Source organism: Syngnathus acus, chromosome 6, assembly GCF_901709675.1.
Source record: "Syngnathus acus chromosome 6, fSynAcu1.2, whole genome shotgun sequence".
NCBI classification, from domain to species: domain Eukaryota; kingdom Metazoa; phylum Chordata; class Actinopteri; order Syngnathiformes; family Syngnathidae; genus Syngnathus; species Syngnathus acus.
The window spans coordinates 12,610,210-12,627,149 of NC_051092.1; the positions used below are offsets into that span (position 1 = coordinate 12,610,210).

At 41.5% G+C, this 16,940-nt stretch overlaps 2 protein-coding genes across 3 annotated transcripts; both read left to right on the forward strand.

Annotated features, from left to right (window-relative positions):
- Window positions 1–273: 273 nt before the first annotated feature.
- On the forward strand, window positions 274–5,454 carry prpf18 (PRP18 pre-mRNA processing factor 18 homolog (yeast)). Of its 2 annotated transcripts, XM_037254174.1 has the most exons (10): window positions 274–471; window positions 1,003–1,080; window positions 1,277–1,303; window positions 2,231–2,332; window positions 2,879–2,992; window positions 3,328–3,474; window positions 3,646–3,714; window positions 3,792–3,932; window positions 4,150–4,377; window positions 4,681–5,454. In XM_037254174.1, exons 1-10 carry the CDS (start codon window positions 406–408, stop codon window positions 4,759–4,761), a joined length of 1,053 nt encoding a protein of 350 aa, XP_037110069.1. In that variant the 5' UTR covers window positions 274–405; the 3' UTR covers window positions 4,762–5,454. The 2 variants fall into 2 exon arrangements, with proteins under 2 accessions (XP_037110069.1, XP_037110070.1); XM_037254175.1 differs by lacking the exon at window positions 1,277–1,303 and having other exon boundaries at window positions 275–471.
- Window positions 5,455–8,085: 2,631 nt separating this feature from the next.
- On the forward strand, window positions 8,086–15,184 carry si:dkey-234i14.6. The gene is made up of 5 exons (XM_037255264.1): window positions 8,086–8,730; window positions 10,329–10,505; window positions 12,043–12,252; window positions 14,127–14,340; window positions 14,782–15,184. Exons 1-5 carry the CDS (start codon window positions 8,257–8,259, stop codon window positions 14,958–14,960), a joined length of 1,254 nt encoding a protein of 417 aa, XP_037111159.1. The 5' UTR covers window positions 8,086–8,256; the 3' UTR covers window positions 14,961–15,184.
- The last annotated feature ends 1,756 nt before the right edge of the window (window positions 15,185–16,940 follow it).

The following is a 16,940-nucleotide window of genomic DNA, read 5'->3' on the forward strand; positions in this document are numbered from 1 at the left end:
TAAACAATATTAATTTGAACACATATTAATGTTTCAAGCATCCTTAATTTCCAAAAGACATCACTTCATTAACTGGACAACAGTTTATGCTACTTAATTTGCATGAAACAATTTTCCATGGATTTTGATTTAAAAATAAATACAGACTACATGGTTAATATGACACGCATAATTATACGCCTACTTGATTATGTTGTATTTTAAATCTAAAGAATCGCCTCCGAGTTTGATGCTTTTATTTTGAAATATTCTCGTGAGTAGCCGAACATACTCTTAAACTGAAATCTCACCGTTTTACTTCCTGCCGTGAAAGCTCTGCTAATGTAGGCACTTGATGATCGTTTTCTAGTAGGATACGTTTGTTTTAGGAATAAAATAAACATCGACTACTGTTATATAGCCGGGATGGATATTCTCAAAGCAGAGATCGCGAGGAAGAGGAAACTCATCGAGGAAAAACAACTCGTTGACGTGAGTGTGTTGGCTAGTTAGCCCCCTTTGCTAATGCTAACTTGTTATTTTAAGGAACGTTCTAGAAGCACTTCTCTTTTACGTGTTATACAGTATATATATGCCTCACGAGCGATATACTCTTAGTCCTCAGGCTAGCTTTATTTACAAAGCTAAAATTATCATTTTCAGTAAATGTTGTCCGAAGCGTTAAAGTTGTGCAAACTGGATGAAAATGGCAAAAAAAAAATGGTGCCCATCCTGTACCGTAAATTTAACGTTTGAATGTACAATTTTAAAGTATGTAAGTATATTTACGTGTAATATGTACTTGTATTTGCACTGTACGGTATGTATATATTTTGTGTGTGTGGGATCTCATTCAGCCTGATTGTTTCTGGGTGCACAGTACTGATGCTTTAGACCAGATTGTGTTTGTATGAACCTCGTATTACTCAGTCGTGTGTTCATGTGTACCTAATAAAGTGTCCCATTTACTATGTTGCCCCTGCAGCAGAAGTAAATCATAAAAAAAACTTTTTTTGTTCCTAGGACTCCAAAAGGTTCTTCAAAAGAGGAGATCTTGCTCGCAAGGAGGAGGAGGACTACTTCCAAAAATGCGGCTATAAGGTGGATTCTTGTTCATATTCAAACACACAAACAGATCTCACATCTCTTCAGTATTTTGCCACCGTTCAGACGCATGTGCACACACACGCACACTCTTTCTTTCTCGCACACCTGCAAGGTGGTTCAGGGGTGCATTTAGTGTCTGCATTTGTCCTCACTATGCTGTTTCTCCTCAACTTGCCACCTGCATTTGTAGGTTCAGAGAGAGACTCCTGACAGTCAGGTATGGGTAACTGATATGATAGGATGCATGGTTGAAAGAGTTTGAGTTTACGTTTCTTTTTTGTAATGCACATTGTCATACTGCTTCTACTTCCTTGATACCTTTTGATACCTGCAATGATTTTGATTCAGTTCTCCATGGTGATATGTAATTTCATCTGCTCCTTGTACTGGACTTGTTTCATTGAATTATTAAAAGTTAACAAGGAACAGAAGCCACACTGCCAAATCAGAACACATCTTTAATGTGCTTGTCCGCATGGAGACTGATTTGAAATTGGACGTGTTTGTTCTATAATTTTTTTTTTTATTTTACTTTGATTGCTGTTCTATTATTTGCAACATTTTTGTGTTTTGCTCTCCATGTTTGATTTGTTTTTAATAGTTGGAGAGAAATTATGATCATGTTTACTCTTGTGATTACAGATTTAGTTTTTAACAATAAAAACATTTTCATTTGTTTTTTTGGGGGGGCCAAACCACCATTTTTTATGGAAAATGTATGTTGGCGGTTGATCGTTTTTTGTATGATGTTGTTTAGGAAGTGTGTGCTTGTATTTGACCCCATGAGTGTCTCCGATGAAAAATCGTGGGCCCCGCCATCATTTAAATTGCTCATCTCTGCTCTACCAGATTATTTTGGTTAAACCTGTTAAGAACATCCTCAAATTATCAGTTCTGCATGAGTCAATGAAAGCATGTTGGAGTTCACTTTATTTTTTAAGAAGTAACCACTTGCAGTCAATTAGAGAATACATCACACTTTTCTTTTCTTTGGAGTTTCAGGAATATATGCATGGAATCTGTGCTGTCATCCTCATTGAATTCTGAGATCCAAAAGTTCTTGCCGCCTCAAATTTCACTCATTGAATCTGCATTTCATCTGAGATTCAAATACTAAACTTGTTTATTCATTTTTCTGTTGAAGATCGATAAAAAAGAAGAGAATGAAACATCCACCTCTGCTAATCCCGTGTTGGAGTTGGAACTAACGGAAGAGAAGCTGCCCATGACGCTGTCAAGGCAGGAGGTGAGTTCAGCTGGGTCCATTTCACTTTAATTCATCACAGAGAAAAAAAGAGCACATTTCCTTACTAGTGATCCTCAGTGTGTGGACTTTTATAAGCTATGTTGAAAGATGCTCAGTGGCCTAGTGGTAGAGTGTCCGCCCTGAGACTGGAAGGTTGTGGGTTCAAACCCCGGCCGGGTCATACCAAAGACTATAAAAATGGGACCCATTGCCTCCCTGCTTGGCTCTCAGCATTAAGGGTTGGAATTAGGGGATTAGATCACCAACTGATTCCCGAGCGCGGCACCGCTGCTGCTCACTGCTCCCCTCTCCCCCAGGGGATGGATTAAAATCACACGGGGATGGGTTAAATGCAGAGGACAAATTTCACCACACCCAGGTGTGTGTGTGACGATTATTGGGACTTTAATCTTTAATGTAGTAGTTGAACCTGGAAGATGTGCTCAGCATGTCAAATGAAGTAGATGTTGAGCCTAAAATCGTTAGAAGGTTCCCAGCAAGACACTCATGATTACACAAATGTGTCTTTTGCATCAATGTGACTAGGTCATCCGACGGCTGAGGGAACGAGGCGAGCCAATCCGACTGTTCGGAGAGTCCGACTACGATGCTTTCCAGAGACTCCGTAAGATTGAGATTCTGACTCCAGAAGTGAACAAGGTATAGCTCCACGCACCATTAGGTGGAATACAAAACCAATAACGCAGTGATACTTTAAGTTACCAGTGAGCCAATTTGGGACTTTTTCAGTTACGAGCGATCACTTGGTTTATTTTGTTTTGTGTTGCAAGCCAAAATTTAGGCTATGAGTGAGCTTCACATATGCGGCCGCATAATCAATCATAATTTAATCAAGTCAAATTAAAACCACGGTAAACTGTCTGACCAGTACTCAACACTGCACTTGACAGTCAGAGCTCAGCTGCGACACAAGAGCACAAGCTGTGTTTATCACGTTGCTCATGTTATTACCATCAATTGCCTGTGCGGCGTAGGGTTATAGAAATGACCTGAAGACGGCCATGGACAAGATTGACCAGCAGTACCTAAACGAAATTGTTGGTGGGACAGAGCCAGGAGAACAGGACACGCAGCATGACCTCAAAGTGCATGAAGAGAACACCACTATTGAAGAACTGGAGGTACTCACACATCCTAGAAAATTAGACATGAAATGGGAGGGCTGCCTAAAAACTGCTAACCTTCAAAGCAAGGCTGTTTCTTAGTTCAAGAGTCTCATTTGTGTGTACCTGCTACTTATACTCAGAACTCCACACTGGATGTTGTCCGATATATATTTATCATCCATACAGGCTCTCGGTAAAACTCTGGGAAGAGGGGACGACGACGGGGACCAAGAGGTCATCGACAAGTTCTTGCGCGTAAGACAACCGGCGCCAATCGTTGCCATGAGGCTCTCTGCCAGTTGACTTGATTGTCATTTCTGTTCCCATTCCAGTTCCTTCTTGGCGTGTGGGCCAAAGATCTGAACAGTCGCGAGGACTATGTGAAGCGCAGCGTTCAGGGGAAGCTGGCCAGTGCCACCCACTCGCAGACAGAGTCGTACCTCAAACCTCTCTTTAGGAAGCTCAGGAAGAAGGTAGCGTGTTGTGGCTCTTTGCTTGGTGTATGCTGACAGTCATGTGTCTACATCTACTGTTGACTTGTGTCATTTATATTTCATGCATATACTTACAATTGAGTAAATGCACATAAATATCCATTACTTCCTATGAAAAAAGAATTGCATTATTTTGCAGCCCCACACTAATGTACTCAGCTTTCACAGCCAACTTAATTTTTCTCTGTCATGTCAGGGTTTACCAGCTGACATCAAGGAGTCCATCACTGACATCATCAAATTCATGCTGGAGCGAGAGTACGTCAAGGCAAACGACGCGTATCTTCAGATGGCCATTGGAAACGCCCCCTGGCCCATTGGTGTGACCATGGTGGGCATCCACGCCCGTACGGGCAGAGAGAAGATCTTCTCCAAGCACGTGGCTCACGTCCTCAACGATGAAACGCAGAGGAAGTATATTCAGGTGTGCAAACGGTGGCTCGACTAACTGCTTATCTTGGTTATCCGTTCCGGGTTTACAAACGGCCAAACTGAATCAACAGTCAATAACATCCATTGAGACATCCACCCGTGCATTGGTGGTGGTTGAACTGGAGAGGCAGGGTACCACCTGAACTGGCTGAGAGTCAATCACAGGGCACAAACAATTACTCGTATTCTCACTTGAGGACAATTTTGAGTCCTCATTGAACCTTGCACACATGTGCACGCATTTCCATTTCATTCACTACTTGCCAAATGACACAATTTTCTTCCTCCTGTGCAGGGACTAAAGAGGCTGATGACCATCTGCCAAAAACACTTCACGACGGTTCCATCCAAGTGTGTGGAGTACAACGCGCTTTAATGCCACGCCGCGACTGAACATTCAAGCAGATGGATCGTGTCAAGATGGCAAGTTGTTGCAAAAGTCACTCTTTGACGGAGATGACACCAATCCCCGTCAGACTCGTCACGACGCTCATTGGTTTGCTCACCATCTCATTTTTCTCAGTCGATAATAACCTGTTGGTCTTTTGAGCACATGCATACTCTCAGAATTTTGTTCTTTCAGGAAACATTTGCGATTTAGCATTTAGTGTGAGCCACTGTGCTGTCTAAAGCGGAAGATCCTTTAGTGTAAGTTTTATTACACCCACCCACCCCTGCCAAATCAGGTGTGTGCATCTTTTGTTGCGCTTGCTGTTTTCAGTATACTCTGGAGAATTTAGTAGGAAGTCATACCAAAACAGCTGCACTATTTTCCAACCGCATGCTGTAAAAGAAGCAGATTTCCATTTATACATGGCGTATTCATCACATGTTCTAGGCAACCCCAAATAATCCAAAATCCCTCTAAATTAGTCTGTAATCAGTTATATCTGATATTGGAGTTTTTTCCTCCTAAAAATTTTATTTTTCCAAATATTAAAAGAGCACTCTCGAAAGCTCCGTTTTCTTGTGTATAAATAAATTCCTACTAAATTCTCAGTTTATCTGAAATTACCGTCACCCCTTTTATGTTATTTTTAAAACATTAAAGAAATGGTTTCAGAAACTCGAGCTTGTCATATTTTCTCCTCATTTGAGGGGGTTATCTTTAATGTCTACCTTAATTCGGGGAGCTTTTTTAAAAAAAGATTCTCACAGCAGCAGGCTCTTACATTTTTTGTTTTTGTTAGATTGTTAGGAAAATTCAAATTATGTATTGTGTTGTACTTCTATAAGTATTTTTTAACCTATTAAATTCACAAGGAGTTCAGTTGTTGCTTTTTTTCTAGGGAAATTCCAAATTATGTAATTTATTTTCCATGGCCTTCAGCTCTTTTATTTCCCAAGTATAACCAAGTCATGCCATTCGTTATTCTATTATTCAGTTTTTTCTTTTGCACAGAGTCTTACTAAAGGGTTTTGAAATTAGGTTCTCATCTGATTTCTCTGTGGCCTCATCATTAAATTGTTTTTTTATGTTAGGTTAGGACTTTTGTTGCTAACATTTTTTTCCAGATAAAAGATCTCCTTTGCAAATGTTTGAAAACATTATTTTATAACCATGTTTCAAAAGAGTCTGTCGTCATAATCCCTTGTATAGATGTATTATTCCAGAATGCAGATGGCCGCGCTCCAGAATCTCGATGAGATAGTAGAGTCCGACGTCACTCACTCTCCGACCTTATTACACCGTGTGTGTAACCATGGTGATTTGGTGTTCCTGATGTTCCCAGTCGTCTGGTCTGCTGTGCGTGCGCGTCACTACGGCTCCGGCTTCGCCTGCTCCGCACGTCATTACTTCGCCAGGCTGAGCCAGGTTAGGTTGACAGGCAAATTGCCGGTGTCGGATTCTGCTGCGCTGACGTCCGATGACAATTTATTCCAACAGCGGGAATGCTGAAATGTTTGCACACTGTGAGGGGATCATTGTGTTTGTTCAGCCATGTTGGCATTTATCCGCCCTTGAGTTAAGTAAGCGAAATATGTTGGCTGCAGTCCAGTAGTGACGCGTCACAAGAACCCTGAACTGGAACGGCCATGGCACACACACAATTGACTGTGCTGTGTGTTATCATTTCACACGGCTGACTGCACACCAGAGACATTCTTCTAAGCAGTCCAAATGTTGTACAGGGGCACTGTTACTAAATGTTTGTGAAATCAGTTTAAACCATTTTCCTAATTTTGTTTTTAATACAGAAAATAGCACTGTGTTCCCAAACCTTTATTGATCCAGGGCATATAATTAACATTAAAAAATAAAGTCCTTTTTTTTTTTTTTGTTCTCTACATTAATTTAGCGATACGGAAAATAGGAGCTTAAAACGTGATTGTATACTAATATTTTGTCTTTCCTTATTTTTCCAATGTGGTCTTTTTTGACAGTTGGCAAACCATCTTAAGGATTTATCAACACCACCAAGTGGTACTGTCCTTTCACTGCGAGGAAGCCAATGTGAATTGATGGCGTTTGGAATATAAAGTCGACAGAAAATTAAAGTAACGGATACCTGAAAATATCACTTAACAATAGTAACAAAGTACTTGGTACCTAACATTTGGTTTGTCGTATTTTTCCACTCATGAGTTTCGTGTCCGCTTTTTCTTCATGGCATAACAACTGCGTCCTACTTTGCATATATCATTGAATGCTTTAATGTCATCCACCATGGCAACAGTGAGGCCTTAAGGATTTTTCTCTCTGATGAGGATGCAGGCAAGCTGATTAAAAAGCTGTTCTCTGAGTTCCTTTTGTTCGAGGCGTAGGATTGAATCAAGACAAGAGGGACAAAGGGTGCCATTTATGGATTGGTAGAACCAGAACCGCCGTAACCTGCTGCTATGGAATTGCATCTGCTTTTGCAGAAATCAAAGCAACAGCACGCTTGTCAATTCTTGGGTTTAGGATCAAAACATTTGTGTACGGTTCATCCTGTCCACTGCTATATTGTGGATTTTTTTTTTCCCAAACATATTTGCATTTCATGCATGAACCTGCTGATTTAAAAATTTGATCGACCCCGAAATTTGGTTCAATGTGGTGGAGATACAGTTCTCTCCATGAACACCACCCCCTCTATTTCCTGAAAATAAATATACATCATTTTGTACTGTACATAACTCTCACTGTTTTGAGATTCTCCCATGACCTTTTGAACATCATGGTAAGAACTTGTGCAAACGTGGTGATAACATGCAACAGTTCTCAGGGTTGTTCCAAGTTGTCCCACAAACAAAGTCACCAATGTCCTGTAAGAAAACACATGTACATGACTTGGACATTTTTCCTGATGTAAGTTTCCCCCATGTTCCAATGTGGTAACTTTTCCAAATGCGGTGGGAACATTGACCGTTCTTCGGATGGTTTCAAACTCCTTTAGGAATGTTACCACCGCTGTCCCACAGAAAATACACATGTATGGAAAGTCAAAATTCTTGATTTAATACACTGATAACTAGTAGACATGAGTCACATTTGCCCTGCAACCTCAGTGTACACCAACTTGCTTGAACAAAAGAATGACATTTTTTGATTATCTTATTATAGGTCATTCAATTTCAGGTGAAAGAATGACATTTGGGGTATTTGTTATTTAATATTGCTGTCAAAACGGGGCATATTTGATTCAACCAATACGTCAAAGGGTTAACTTTTGGTATTTGGCCCTATACTCTCAGAGAGAGCGAGCGAGTGAGCGAGACCTAAGGGGAGGGAGTAAGGGAGTGAAGACGCACATGGCACGTCGCAGGCGGCCAGTGTTTACCCCGTGGGACAGCCTTCTCCCTCTCGCTGACGGACGAAAGGGAGGCCGTTCTCCTCCTGCTTCTTATCCAGACACAACCGCCGCCGCCTCCTCCGCGTCCTCGGGTCATGGACGGCGTGCAATCTCAACACGTCGGCGTGGAGGAGGCTGAGGACACGTTCCGCGCCCTCGCCTACGACACGGCGCTCAGCACGGTGGTGGCGGTGGCAGTTTACGTGGCGCTCAAAGCCGGCCTGGACGGGGTCCGGCGGTGGCGCGCCCGCATCTCGGTGCTTGTCGTGGGCTCGGGTCCGGTAGGGCTGACGGCCGCCCTGGTTGCTGTCCGCTCGGGGAAGGTGCTGAAGCTGACCGTGCTGGACGAGCGCAACCGGAGCGCGCTGCTCTGTCGGCCGCAGCAGATCGCCCTGGACCCACGCAGCGTGGACTTTCTGCTGGGACTCGGCGTGGACTTTGACAACATGGAGGGATGCTGGCACGATGAGCACTTCTTCACCAGAATGGGCGTGTTCCAGGAGTACCTGCTCAGCATCCTGGAGCAGAAGAAGCGGCAGGTGGACGTCAGGGTGCAACTCAGCACTAAGGTATTTGCAACACGCCCTTTAATGCCTTTTCCAACGTTTGTAAACACTTGGTGCCGAAGTACTTCTGGGTGGCAAAAACTGAAAAAGGTGGGTTGCACCGCCTGGTGCCAGTACAAATCTAAAAAGATGTCAGAATTTTTTCTACAGTATTGAGAAGATTGTGAAACTACCGTAAGGTATGATAGACACTTCTAAAGGGACAAACTGGCAACCAAAACACCATTATCAGGTGTGTGGAAATAATTTTCTCACATATCTTCATATATAGTGAGTCTACACACGCCTATTTAAATGCCATGTTTTAGTGATGATAAAATAAGACCAAGATAAATCATTTAAAAACTTTCTACTATTAATGTGACCTCTAACCCATAACATTCAATTATTAAAAATAACTGAAAAAGGGAAAAGAAAATAACTGAAAATGGGGTCATACGAGTTTACACATCCCCTTGCCACATTGTGGCTAAGTTCAAAAGTTACAACTCACATGGTATATCCTAATATCCAAACAACCAAACATACATTTTGGAATTATGGCCATGAAGATCAAGCTTGAATTCCTCAAAAACACATGCAAAAAATGCAGTCTGATAATCACATCCATGTAAAAGAGGGTGTGTACACTTGCGCAACCTTGTTCAGGTTACAAGTGGCATTAGACAATGTTCCTGATTACATGATGTCAGGTGTCTTAGAATTTAGTAGAACAATATAACAAAATATCAAACTTTGACAAATTATTGCTTAATTCACAATATGTGCCAAGACTTTCCCATTTTCTACAATTTGTTGCTAAAATCGGTCTTTTCTTACAGTTTTGTAAAACAAACCCAAATGTAAAGAAAGTGCTTGCAGTTTGTGGTTAATGTTTTTGTACGCCATAGTCTACTGAAACGTTGATTGAATCCAATGTGCTCAAATTTTTTACAATATTCCATGATAGAATTTCTTGAGTCTGCGCAGGTCTTTCTTCCCCCTGTGCACACACACTTGTAATAATGAGAATAATGGGTGACGCCTCATCCCTTCTCTTTCCAGCCAGAGTTCAACCCAAGTTGGCATGAATGTACTATTTGTATGCAGAGTGGGTGATGGACTGAATGCTCACTGAATATTTGTGTCATGGCTGCAGACCAGAGACTTCTTCTTTTTGTCCCCCTCTCCGCCTCATTAAACAGCAATGCTCGCAATCCAAACCTGCACATGACCAGCTTGTTTTACATTCACACGTCCACATTTCGCCTTGGCGCCGATGACTTTGCAAGATGAAGAGGGAGACTTCTGTCAAGAAAAATAAAGTAGCATTGCATTACTGCCACATAACTGTCCTTTATCACAGGAATACGCCGCAGACCCACCTGCAATCAGTGTGATAGAAGAGACAATGAATAAATAAATAAACATATAAATACATACATAAATAAATAAATAAATAAATAAATGTTTATGTTTTTTTCTGGTCATGTTATCAATAGATGAATACTAATTGTTGCCTGCTCCAGATGATGTAGGCTGCATGGCACAGCCGTGTGCCACTGCTTTTTTTTGATAGTTTCTATAATGGGAAGCTAATACAGGTGGTTTTTTTTCCCTAGTTCACTGAGGATTACCTGAGACGCATCCCCGCCAGGGAGTGGCCACGTGTGATTGTGGTGGCCGACGGCTCGTGTGGCGACTCTTGCTCCGTACTGGGTCTCAGCTCTGACTACATGGTGGAGTCGTGCCACGCCTACGGAGCCAACGCCAGCATCGAGAGGCTGGACCAGAGACAGGTGTAATAAACAAACGCAAGGACAAACATACTGAAGTGTACGGAGCGATTGGTGAGGGGAGTCAGTCGAAACAGGATATTGCAGGATATTAAAGAGACCATAAAGCCACAAATTGAGCAAATGGGTCATAACAAAAGCGGTGATGAATATAAGCATGTCAGTAAAAGTATTTTGACTTTTTGAAAATTGCCTCTCATGGGGTGGAAGACAGCTTTTTATTGACAATTTCCAACATTTATTTCAGGCTTTCCCACTGAAGCCTGAATGTTCTGTGCTAACAATGACGTTTTTTTTTTAACTGTTCATCAAGTCGTCCACCTCGACTCTGTTTCAGCTAAAAAAACAACAACCTTAGTATGGTGTTCTTTTTGTAGTGAGCACTGAGCAGGGTTGTGTTTACACCAAACATACCTTTTGGAATTATGGCCAAAATGTTGATGTCATTGGACCATACCAAAACCTCATGTACACATTTGTGTTATGTCCAAAAAACAAGACTGAACTTTTTTACCAAAATGCCAGTTATAAGAGGGTGTGCACACTTATGCAACCAACTAAATTTTAATTTGACTTCCCCTCTTAAAAATATTTTAAAAATATGATCTTGTACATGTTACAGATCACTTTAATAGTGGAAAAAGTTCTAAAGTTGTCTTGGTGTAATTTCTTTATGCCGCAAAAACAAGCATTTGAATAGGGGTGTGTAGACTTTTTATGCCCAATGTACATGGTGGTACATACTCTCTTTTATTATTAAACTATTCACATCACGTCCTCCACACTACAGAGGTCATATGGCCTCCTCTTAATTTGCCCCACCCCCCTCCAGGCTTGTTTCCTGTTCTGATTGAATTTGCCTCTCAGGATACGACCCTGTCAGCCTCGCTCGCCGTCCTTTCCCGTCCCTGTCCCGGTCCCCATCATCTCGCCATCCACTAAATGCTGTTTGAGCCCACTTGGCTGCTTTATGTCACTACAAGGGAGATGAATCAATTCCGGCTGGAGGGAGGATGGGGATGTAATGTTGTAGTGTTGGACTGAAATAGATCCATTAGAGGGAATCATGTACTGTATGTTCCCTACTTCATCACCTCGGAGGTCATGCATAGCACATATATTGTCCAAAGTAGAGGTTCTCAAAATGTTTCCAGGGAGCCCCTCATAATCCCAACACCAATTAAATCAGTCACTAGCATGGACATTTCTAACCGTAAACTGGAATGCATCTATTTGCAACAATTTATTTCAATGCCATTTTTCCCATAACAAATACTGACAACCAATTATAAAACGTTGCCTCATAAAGCGTTTATCAATGATACCGACAATGTTTTATGCATTTTCTTCGTTGTTATACCAGATGTTATATCCCAGCAATGACTTGAAAGTGGCTCTGAATCTTCTCTTTGTCTATCTAATTAAATCATGGTCAGAGAAACTCAGTATGGGGCGATGTTGTGTAAACCGGCCTCACTGTTACATCATAACACAAAACCTACAATGACAATTCCCTGTTTTTCTGTTGTTTTCTCGTCAGGTGCCCACTCCGGAGATCCGTGCCCACAGTCTCTACTTCGACCTATCCGCGTACGGGGTGGAAGCCCAGCGGGAGCACCGCAACCTCTTGGCCAAGCAAGGGTTCCATTTGAAGATCTATGGCACCTTCAGGAATCGCTACATGGCCCTCGCCTGTCCCGCCTCCGATGCCAGGATGGTCCGCTTCCTCAGACACACGGCCAACTCCTCGGTAAGATACTTGTATGGCCTGCCTCTCAATAATAGTACCAACTGTCTTTTTGTAATGTTTCCCCCCCTACTTAGTGGAAGGCAGTCGTGGAAAAAAAAGCATATGTACATTCTGTGAGCTCAATAAATAGTACAATATTACCACCATTGAATATTACTACTACCATTGACATTATAATATTCTGCTAATTATCAGTGCTTAACACATACTATTAATAATCGTGCAAAATGCTCATGCTGCGGCGCCGAGATTTCCAGATTTTATTCGATTTAAAGCACTTGCTATTGCGTTAGTCTTAATTCACACACTTAAAACCAAATAAACATGCTGAATACATCATGATTGTTCCAAATGCTCCCGCACACTTCTCATGCAATGGATGATTCCATCTTGTCGACAAAATGATAAACTGTTGATGATGTTTGATATTATTGATTACAGACACATATTAAATAATAACGATTAAAATGAGTTTAAGGACTTAATTCAGAGCACGGACTAAGGAATTTTCTCGAGTTTGTATCTTTTAATTGATGATGAAAATGAATAGTCCAAGTCTTAATAGTATGCAATTATGGGGTTTGCCTTTAGCACCCAAATGACAAAATACGCTGCTGCTAATGCACTGACCAAACGACCGAACCATGTTTACGGAAGGTGCTTTTCTAGGTATTCACCACCTTGCACTTAGCAGCTGGGCCATGCTGATGTCGAAGTCCATTAGAGTGTGTATGTGTGCGTGTGTGTGTGTGTGTGTGTGTGTGTGCTTGTGTGCGCGTGTGTGCGTGCGCCTGTGCTGTTGTTTTTGAAAGCATGTTCAAGTCTGTGGGTGCACTCAGAGGAATTGTGTGTGTGTGTGTGTTTGTACTTCTTTTTGTGGCCGCAGAATATACGCACTCGGGTGCGTTGCAAGGCCATCCTTGTTGCTACGTGGGCGTCCATTCACTTGGTGTGTCGCGTTACTTGGTAACAGATGTCTGCGCCAGGTTGCGTAGAAAGAAGACAAGCGTCACTGAACAGGAGGAGAGATTGCAAGATGTTGGTTGGCATTGTCATTACTCTTGAATTGGAAAATATTCATCTTCAGGGCTTTGATGACCCATCATTGATTCCAAGCCACCAAAACAAGTCAATTTAAAGAGAAAGTCCACACCAGAATTTCTGTTTAAAAACGTGTTCCCGCTAGTTCAAACACTGCATTTGGATTAATATTGTGTTTGTGGAACATGAGTTAAGCAGGCAAAATTCACTCAGGGAAAATGACATCATGGTTGCAAGGTCTCAGGACACAACCAATCACGGCTCACCAGTTTTTTAGAAGCTGATCTGTGAAAGGTTGTGACGAGAGACCTCACAACCGATCGCAGCTCACCAGTTTTCAGAAACTGATCTGTGATTGGTTGTGACCTGAGACCTGAACAATTGTGATGTCATTTTCAATAGACAGCAAGTGGCAATCTGGCCACCCCTTAGATAGATCGAAAACAGGTGGATTTTGGCTGTTTAATTCATATTGGATATGTCCTTATGTGTCTACATCTCATCATTTAGTGAACCGTTTTAGCTATGTTCATGCATTCGTTTGACTTCCTCTTTAAAAAATAATTGATACAGTGGTGCCTGTGATAAATAGATTTTTCAACACAAATGTTGGAGCTCACAAATAATACTCAATGCACTGGCATGGATTCTTTATTCTCTGTGAAGAACCACTTATATTACATCACGATAATAAGATAAATATCTTAATTTAAAAATCACATTACAGTTACAAACATCCAGGTCACAGAATGATAAACATTTCTTTCCTTCAGAGGTTTATTGTCCAATATGTCACTGTAGACTGGAGCGTCTTTCTTTCTTTGCTCGGATAGATCATGAAGAACATCTTCTATCAGTCCTTCAACGCGTACAAGACGGACATCGAACCGCGGCTGAATGACATGACGCTCTACCACATGCAGTGCAGCCGCCGCCTCTTTGAGGTCCAGCTGTCGCACAGACGCGTCAGCGCCGCCTACATCGAGGGGGACAATGTCGCTGTCACCGTGGAGGGAGAGGCGGCCCGCGTCCTCAACTTTGACACGGGTATGGGTGATATTAATTTGATCTTCAGTAAAAATTTCAACGCACGTGTCTAAGTGTAATGGTGGTTTCTGGCAAGTCTATCTGTGTGATCAACTGTTCAGTGTTTCACTACTTTTTATACAACTTGTTGTTCTCTAGCAAGGAGCTGAACTGCAAAATTTAAAACAGGTATTGATGAAAATTTGCAAAGCCTTTCTGTGACTTGTAAAGAATTTGTGTTTGTGAATCATGATTTAATGCTTTAATTTCATTCATTGTGCTGCTCCATCTGTACCCACCTGTGGGAAGTATAATAATGGCAAACGGTTCTGAACAGACGGTTGAAAATTCTTTATCATACTGAAATGTATTCATTCAGTCAGTATTTATTATGGAATGTCCACCAGTTAATGTTGATCCAATATGTTTGAATTATTATGACCTCCAAATTGTCTCCTGTAGGCTGCGGAGTGAATCTAGGCCTACGAGGCCTGGAGTCCATGAGCACATTCATCTACCGCACGGCCACCGCCGTGGACCAGCACGACGTCATGGAGGCTCTCTCGGCCAAGATGCAGCACTCAAGACAAGTGGCTCGCACCTTCAAGCAGACAGGTCTGACTGAGTCCATGTATGCCTGAAACTTCTGATTTCATGGATGGTGCACACTGGTGGTTACAGAGAGAAGTTGTCACGCCAATGCCAACGAGTATCATCAACTCACCTAAAACGCCTTGGACTGAGTTTCTGATGCCTTTGCTATAGTAGTATAATTTTTTTGTGATGGATTGTGTCCTTTTTTAATACTGTATGTAAAATAATGATATACTTAAGGATTATACTTTTAAAGGGACTTCAAGTTGAAGTAGTCCTCAATCCTTGGCCACACAATCCGAATTTGTATTTGAAACTCTAAGCAATGCTAACGCAGGAACTAATTTATAACCCTAACCCCTAACCTTCAAGTGACCTCTGGCTTATTTATCAGTCAAGGCCTGAAAAATATTTTATTTTGAAAAGTGACCAGATTCTATCTATTACATCCGTCTGTCACGGACTCTTTCACGAACAAGCGAAATGAGTGAAGTAAATCGACGCATTTGGAAATCTTTGCAATGAGGAAAAGGCACAGTGATTATTCATCACAAGAGCCCCAGTCCAAGAAGAAAACAAGGTGCATTTTACAGACAACACCCGAAGACCCACTTAAAATAGGGAATTACAGCGACGGGTGATTCCTCTACAATGAGCGAATGCTGCCTGCAAAACTTCGTCAAAAAACGTAAGTACCATGAAAGAGTCATATTTGGTAGATAATTGCATTGGTAATGCAAAGAAAAAAAAACCTGTGGATTTGCTTTTATTGGACCATTGCCAAAGCAGAGAGTCGCAAGAGACTGTCAACACCGAAAAAAGTTCATTTTAAGATCACCTCGGTTTCAACACACACCATGATCCTATTTTAATAAAAAGAAAGAAAACATGTCTCCATGAAGGAAATACTTATTTGAATAATCGACCTAGACTACTGTTGCACTAGAGTGGCAGCCATGCAGTTTTAAATCTCTCTTGTAAATTGACACAAATAAAGTTAGCCTACTCTAATAATCAGTGAGTTAGTTAACCTCCTCAGTCCTTTCCTTGTCGTCCATAGAATCGGGTGTTGAGTTTAAATAGAGCTTTGCTGTCTTCTAGCGGTGTCTTTGAAAAGTACAACACGACTTAACGACGTCTCTTGCCACAGCACCCCAAATGACATAAAGGTTGACAATGGCAGCATGTCAATCATGGCTGCTATTTCAAAATTGTTTATTGTTCCATATAAATTTCAAACCATTAATGCAAATCAGGTGTTGTGTCAATGCAGACTCACGATCTTGTAGTTCCAGCATAAAAAAATAATTTTTAATGTATTTTTTTATAGACTTAAACTAGAATGCAATCTCTGATTATAGTGATTTTACCTGACTGTATTTTTTTTGTAGACAATTGTTATGCAATGGGGGAATTTGGCTAGAATTGTGTCCATGATATGCTCAGTCAACCAAGTACCAATACTGTGCATCTAAACTGGTCACTTGACTTGCATAAGTCTGGGTTGGGTCACAAAATTTGCACCTTTCACATCAGTGAAGCAAATAGAAAGTGTCCCCCTTCTAATCCTAAACGGCCTCAATCGTGGGTTATTTTGACCCTCTCGGGTCAACAGTGTTCCCCTCTGAATTGGCCCGCTGCTCTTTTGCAAGGCCTCTCATTACGTAGATGAGACGCAATCACGAGAACATCTTTTATCTTTGCATGTCATTAACATGTTGAAGGACAACATAATCAATGCATGGAATGACAAGTTGGTAAATGAATCAGACTGCCCAACGGGGACTTCGGGCTTTGATCAATGACACATGTTAAGCGAGTCTGACTTGCAAGGTGGGATCCAACTGCGTTATACTCATTTGTCGACTCTAATATCTCCCCTAAAATGGAAGTTTTACTGTACACATTTCCTGGACTTGATTTGTACCCGTGTGGAAAAATGTGCCCGGTACATGTTTCCTTCTGCCACACGAGGGCACTGTTTGCTTACATTTAAAAATGGCTTTGGTTCATCCAGTCAATCGAAT